Source organism: Cicer arietinum, chromosome 4 (genome assembly GCF_000331145.2).
Source record: "Cicer arietinum cultivar CDC Frontier isolate Library 1 chromosome 4, Cicar.CDCFrontier_v2.0, whole genome shotgun sequence".
Taxonomy (NCBI): domain Eukaryota; kingdom Viridiplantae; phylum Streptophyta; class Magnoliopsida; order Fabales; family Fabaceae; genus Cicer; species Cicer arietinum.
Window position 1 is genome coordinate 18541519 of NC_021163.2, and position 6919 is coordinate 18548437.

Consider the following 6919-nt stretch of genomic DNA (forward strand, 5'->3'; position numbering starts at 1 on the left):
CCTGCTGAAGCTCTATGATGACACAGATAATCTGATTACATGAATAGATAAAGACCAAGTGCTAACCGATCGAAGAGTTTAAATAATCTTTGATAACGAAATGGGCATATAATGTCAGAAAAGTTTGGTATATTTACCTTGTTAGATATATTATATTTTACATCTTTGTTTGAATTTTCATTATGCTTGTGGAAATATATAATGGGATTTCATTTTATATATGCGTATGTAGGGTTCGATTCCACTATGGGCATCCTGATGTCTTTGATAGAATTTTTCACCTCACAAGGGGAGGTGTAAGCAAAGCCTCCAAGGTTATCAATTTGAGTGAAGATATATTTGCTGGTAAAGTGGTGTCTATTTCCTTTTTCTCCTGTTTTAATCTTATCTTCATTTGCTTTTTGTGTAATCTATCTTTATTTGAATTTCATTATGTCATTTGCAGGCTTTAATTCTACCCTCCGTGAAGGAAATGTTACTCATCACGAGTACATACAAGTTGGGAAAGGAAGAGATGTGGGTCTCAACCAGATTTCTATGTTCGAGGCAAAGATAGCTAATGGCAATGGAGAGCAAACACTGAGTAGAGATGTATACCGACTTGGTCACCGATTTGACTTCTTCAGAATGTTGTCTTGTTATTTCACCACAATTGGGTTTTACTTCAGTACTCTTGTATGTCACCACCAGAGTTATCTCTTACTTAGTTCTTTTTCACAAGCTTTTCTAAACCTTTTTCTTTTCTTGTTTAAACTTTGAGCAGATTACTGTTGTCACTGTGTACGTATTCCTCTATGGTCGCCTTTATCTCGTTCTTAGCGGTCTTGAAGAAGGTTTGAGTACACAAAAAGCTGTCCGAGATAATAAGCCTCTTCAAGTGGCTCTCGCCTCTCAGTCCTTTGTTCAAATTGGATTTTTGATGGCTTTGCCCATGTTGATGGAAATTGGCTTGGAAAGGGGATTCCGAACTGCACTTAGTGAGTTCATATTAATGCAGTTGCAGCTAGCTCCAGTTTTCTTCACATTTTCTCTTGGAACAAAGACTCACTATTATGGAAGGACGTTGCTTCACGGAGGTGCAAAATATAGACCTACTGGTCGAGGGTTTGTGGTTTTCCATGCTAAATTTGCTGACAACTATAGACTTTACTCCCGTAGCCACTTTGTCAAGGGTATTGAGCTATTGACTTTGCTCATTGTATACCAAATTTTTGGTCATTCTTATAGAAGTGGAGTAGCATATTTGTTGATTACCATACCAATGTGGTTTATGGTGGGCACCTGGCTTTATGCTCCCTTCTTGTTCAATCCTTCTGGGTTCGAGTGGCAAAAGATTGTTGATGATTGGACTGATTGGAATAAATGGATTAGCATCCGAGGCGGTATCGGTGTACCACCTGAGAAGAGTTGGGAATCCTGGTGGGAGGAGGAACAAGAGCATCTCAAATATTCAGGGATCCGTGGAACCATAGCTGAGATATTATTATCTTTGCGCTTTTTTATCTATCAGTATGGTCTTGTTTATCACTTGAACTTTACGAAAAATACAAAAAGTTTCCTCGTAAGTCTAGCCTTGTGTTGTTCCCTTTCCTAACTATCTATCTCACTTTCATAATTTGGCATATTGATTCATTGAATGGATATCTTTTTCTTACCTACAGGTCTATGGCATATCATGGTTGGTGATCTTTCTAATATTATTTGTGATGAAGGTTAGAAGCAAGCTAGTTTTTATCTTGTTGGGCATGTTAAAATTGTTCATGTGATGTATGGTTTCTCAATATAAACATTTTGCTCCTTGATTGGACACGTGGTAGGGTTATCTCATGTATAGTTCATTCATCATGAGGCAAAAAGCTCGTACCCCTTTGTTACACATATAGACCATATTATAATCCTCAATATTTCAATAATTCCTTATTATCAAAGCACATTCCACTTTCTGATTTTCTTTTTCCGTGTTTTTTCAGACGGTGTCTGTCGGGAGAAGGAAATTCAGTGCAAATTTTCAACTTGTCTTCCGGCTAATGAAGGGATTAATTTTTGTGACTTTTGTCTCGATTCTAGTAACCATGTTTGCCCTTCCTCACATGACATTTCAGGACATTATTGTTTGCATTCTTGCCTTCATGCCAACTGGTTGGGGAATGCTACAGGTGAATGCTCTTTCCTTTTTGTAATCCTTGCAAAATTATTTATTAGTTTTAGCAAAGCACTTGCATGCAATGACTCTTGGAATAGTATGGTTTTATATTCCCATTTTTTCTTCCTTTCTGTTATGAAATAGCGGGGCAGTTTATCAATAAATTTATATTTATTTTACAACTGCTGCAGTACCCTTATTTTTCTTAAACTTGCATGTTTTTGGTTGTGGTTTACCAATTCATCATTTTGATGTAATTATGCAGATTGCACAAGCATTAAAGCCTCTAGTACGCCGAGCTGGATTTTGGGAGTCAGTGAAAACTCTAGCACGTGGCTATGAGGTTATCATGGGTTTGCTTTTGTTCACTCCTGTTGCATTCTTGGCTTGGTTTCCATTTGTGTCGGAATTTCAGACTCGTATGCTTTTCAACCAAGCATTCAGCAGAGGTTTGCAAATTTCTCGTATTCTTGGGGGCCAAAGGAAGGGTCGATCCTCTCGCAACAAGGAATAGTTGTTTCTCAACAAAAGGCTTAAAACTATATTTTTCCTTGAGAAGTAGTAATATCTTGTTGTGCAACCTTTTCTGTTACAATTGTAAGTAGTTGTAGATTGTAGGTAGTAAGAATGGGATATATCGTAGGCCTTGATTTTATTTCAGAAATATATTTATTATTCCGAAACATCAATGTAAGTTATTTTAGTTTAAATTTTGACCCATAAGAAATGGTAAATTCCTTCTCCTTTTTTAAATATTTTTCTTGTTTATAAAATACACACACCTTCCATAACTCTTCTTTTGAAATACACCCCTCCCCATTTAGATCACCCTCTACTCCATTTTCCCATTTGGATTTCCCACTTCTCCCCATTGCATTTTGATTTGGGTTCATTCAACCTTTCAGAATTTAATTTTTTAAATATTTTACAAATTAAATTCTACACCTCAATTTTTTTTTATGAAAGCAACCCAATTTTACTAATCTTGATATTTTATTTTAATGAAATATTTTTTTTTTTTAGATTTCTTTTCTTTTTTATATAAGACTTCTTTTTTACATATAGAGATTATGTCATTTTACTTCATTTTACTTCAATTTAATGTTCATTTTAAAGTTATTTTGAATAAATGATCCTTCAAAAAAATAAGGTGTTTATATTTTCATTTTAAAGAAGCAACATATTTCTTCTCTCACCTGTGCAGAAAAATGGCCAAACAAAAAACACAATTCCAAGATCAATAATAATTGACAGAAAATTAAACATGAGACGAACACAATTTTTAACGTCGAAAACTTTCCTCAAATTGAGAGAATAAAAATCACGAGACCTAGCCCAATAAAAACTTCCATCATAATAATTAATGGGTACACTAGAGTCTTCTTACTAACAACAGTGACATCAATCAACAATAACCATCTTATAATAACCTTCCACTGAAGTGGGTATGTCAAAGTAACTCTCATAGAAGAAAAAGCTACTGATACTGTATATTAAAATAATAAACTCAATGATAGGAATAACATACTAAATTTATAGATCAAACGGAGCAAGTTTGCTACACACCTGTTACCACCACCGGAACCAAATTTTTTCTTTTTCTTATCTAGTGACTGTGACACCCTAAATCCCAAAATAATATATATAATAATTTATGTCATATTTCTATAAAATTTGCAGCGGATAAATAAAAATATATTTCCAAGAAAATAAAAACTTTATATTTAATCTAAGATATCACGTTTCTCAAAAATAAAAATAAAAACACTTTAAACTTATTTTATCCATTAAAATAGTGCAATCTCGATAAGCTTGATTTAAATATAATTACTGGATTTAATTCTAAAAACTTACTAGTACTTCTAAAGTTTTTGTTGAAGTTGTGGGATTTTAGAGAAAATGAGGAGAGAAAATAATAAGGATTTGAATATTATTGATAATAGCTTAATGCTGACTTGATTACAATAGACTCAATACTAATCTCTATTTATAGAGAAACATAGACTAAATCCTAAATTAGGAATAAATCATAATAATAATAAGAGATATTCTAAGATTCTCTATGATTATAAATTGGTCATAGAAAATAACTCAAGATACTCTAATATAATATAAAAGATATTATAAGATATTTTCTAATATTCTAACACTCCCCCTCAAGCTAAAGCTTACTAAGCTTTAGCTTGCTACAAGAAAACAATGTTTTGCTCTGCAAAATAATAAAAAGGATGGAAAAGCAACTCAGGGATGCAGGTGAAGTCGGAGAGAATTGCTATAAATATAGCCTAGCCAGATAGCCGATATGATCATCAGCCTGAGAGAAATTCATGGCAAGCAATTGAACAAAGCGAGGTCCGTTCTTCTAAAAACTGCATTTGGAAGCTTTAAACCAATAATATTGGAGAGGCGTGCTTCAAGGAGAGAAAGGCAAGGCCAGTACATCTGGGACAAAGATGGGGCCAGTGCATCTGGGACAAATTGTCATGCTAAAGTGTGAGTCATAAAAATAAAAGACATCGTCAGAATAATCATCAATGGGAAAATAAGTCATCACTAATATGATTCATCAGTGGTGCAGTCGCTCATAGACCATCACGACATACAAGAGTGCAGTCGCTCACAGACCAGCACGATTTTCTAGAGTGTAATCGCTCACAGATCAACACATTCTAGAGTGCAATCTCTCACAGATCAGCACGACGCGACAATCCCCGCATGGATAAGATGAACCAACAATTCACATGGCATCATCCCGTGGCCCATCACGGTCACCACTATCTCCATGGCCCCATCGCAGTCACCATGTACTATGAAATGCATGAGCATGCTCTGACTCTTTTCACCACTATCATTAAGTAAATGCAGCTATTAAAAGATTCTCTATTTTTAATACTCATTTAACACTAATGATTTTTGAAATACAACACAGAGCATACTCAAACATATTTATTCACACAAATTTAAATTTCCACAACCACACATAAATCACATCTCCAAATTCCATCCTCACCTAAATTGAATTAAATTTATTTTCCACCAAGTTACACATAAATTTCTTCTCAAAATTTCAAAATATTAATTATGAACACATCAATTTCACCAAACATGAACCACCAAAATTTCGAAACATTAATCACCCATATTCAATCTCCAAAATTTTCAACCATAAATCACCACAACAACATTAATATATCAGAGTTCTCCCCACCGCTAACTCGGTGTCAACAGTCTCGATTCCTTTTCGAGACTCAAGGAGCTAACAACATAAACATGAATATTTATAACAATTTGTTCCCAATAAAACTAATCCAAACACAACCAAATTTCCAAAATTAAATCTTTCTCCCACACCAAACTTTTAAAACCAAATAATCTATATTATTTAGTTAAAACTAAATAAAGCAAATATTGTCCAAATATCACATATACACACTCGACTATTAAAGCACTGAAATATAATACAAGTAAGAAGAACACGCAAACAATCATAATAGGACTGTATCATTACACAAATATTCAATCAATAAAATATCACATTCAAATGTCAAAATCACTCAAGGAAAATCAATAGATTTCACTGTAACATCAAATTTCCTAAGAAAAATTATCACCACACACGATACATATTAATAACAACAAAACAATTACAATAAAATGCAATGCTATGCATGAGCTTAGACTCTACTTCACAATGTGGTACCATTCTAACTCTAAAGTACTTGGTTAGGAGGCTTGATACTATGCCACCATCCCGGTGGACGGACAATTCAAATTGGCCTTGTCCTCATAGATCCCCTCAACTCAACCCAAGACACATATACGTGACAGTCGAGGTAAACGTGTGTTGCATGGTAGCTCCCGACATTTGGAGTGCTACCTCCAAGTCACCTAGGAATTCCCCACCCGAATACCTCCAAGGTCTAACAATCTTGCCTTAAGGCTCGACAGCAGACCGCCACGATCAGACTCATTCAGTTGTACTTCCCCGGAATCACTAGGCTTGTTAGGCCCTACCTATATGATGACAAAATAATCTCCACTTCACAAATTCTCAATATTTATTTTCTCCCCTCGTTGGCCTATGGTACTCCATTAAGACCTTCATCTCAAACACAAATTGGAATCACAATATTCTCATCACAATTTATAACATCACTATCGTTAATCACACGTCATCACATACACTCATCACAATCTTATAACATTAATCTCATCAGTCATACATCATTACATAGACTTATCACAAATTTACAACATCATTATTATTAATTATACATCCTCGTAGTCACATAAAACTTATCAAAATGCATCCACCTTTTATTATCATATCGCCTAAACATGTCTAATCAAACATATACATAAAATTCATTCGACATCCAATATTACAATAATATCAAATATCACACATTTAACAATAATAAATCAAATAGCACGATAATATCAAATACCACACATTTAACGAAGTTAAATCAATCAACACCTTACAAATATTTCTATTCCATATTTTAATCTCACAGTTCCCATATTTTTACATTAATCAATTTATCACTCAAAGGACTACTGTCGTACGTAGCGAACCACGAATGAATTGTTGGGAAATACGATTTTCCTGTACATCTCAAATTATATTATACTCATGAATTCAAACGCTCTCTCACCCCTTACCTTACTTTGACGCTTTCACAAACGAATATGATTCCACGAGAAAATAATCTTTGTTCATTGACTCTTTGTACTTCAATTGATCTAACTCGACAGTTTATGGGTAAACATTAA

At 34.1% G+C, this 6919-nt stretch overlaps 1 protein-coding gene across 1 annotated transcript in view; it reads left to right on the top strand.

Annotated features, from left to right (window-relative positions):
• Positions 1 to 2896, top strand: part of LOC101491033 (callose synthase 3) — a 22775-nt gene extending 19879 nt beyond the window's left edge. Inside the window, exons 38-43 of the mRNA XM_004497323.4 lie at positions 233 to 345; positions 446 to 675; positions 764 to 1561; positions 1662 to 1712; positions 1971 to 2156; positions 2409 to 2896. Coding sequence (XP_004497380.1) covers positions 233 to 345; positions 446 to 675; positions 764 to 1561; positions 1662 to 1712; positions 1971 to 2156; positions 2409 to 2657 — 1627 coding nt within the window. The 3' untranslated portion in view covers positions 2658 to 2896. The remainder of the gene's footprint in view (positions 1 to 232; positions 346 to 445; positions 676 to 763; positions 1562 to 1661; positions 1713 to 1970; positions 2157 to 2408) is intronic.
• Positions 2897 to 6919: the final 4023 nt, after the last annotated feature.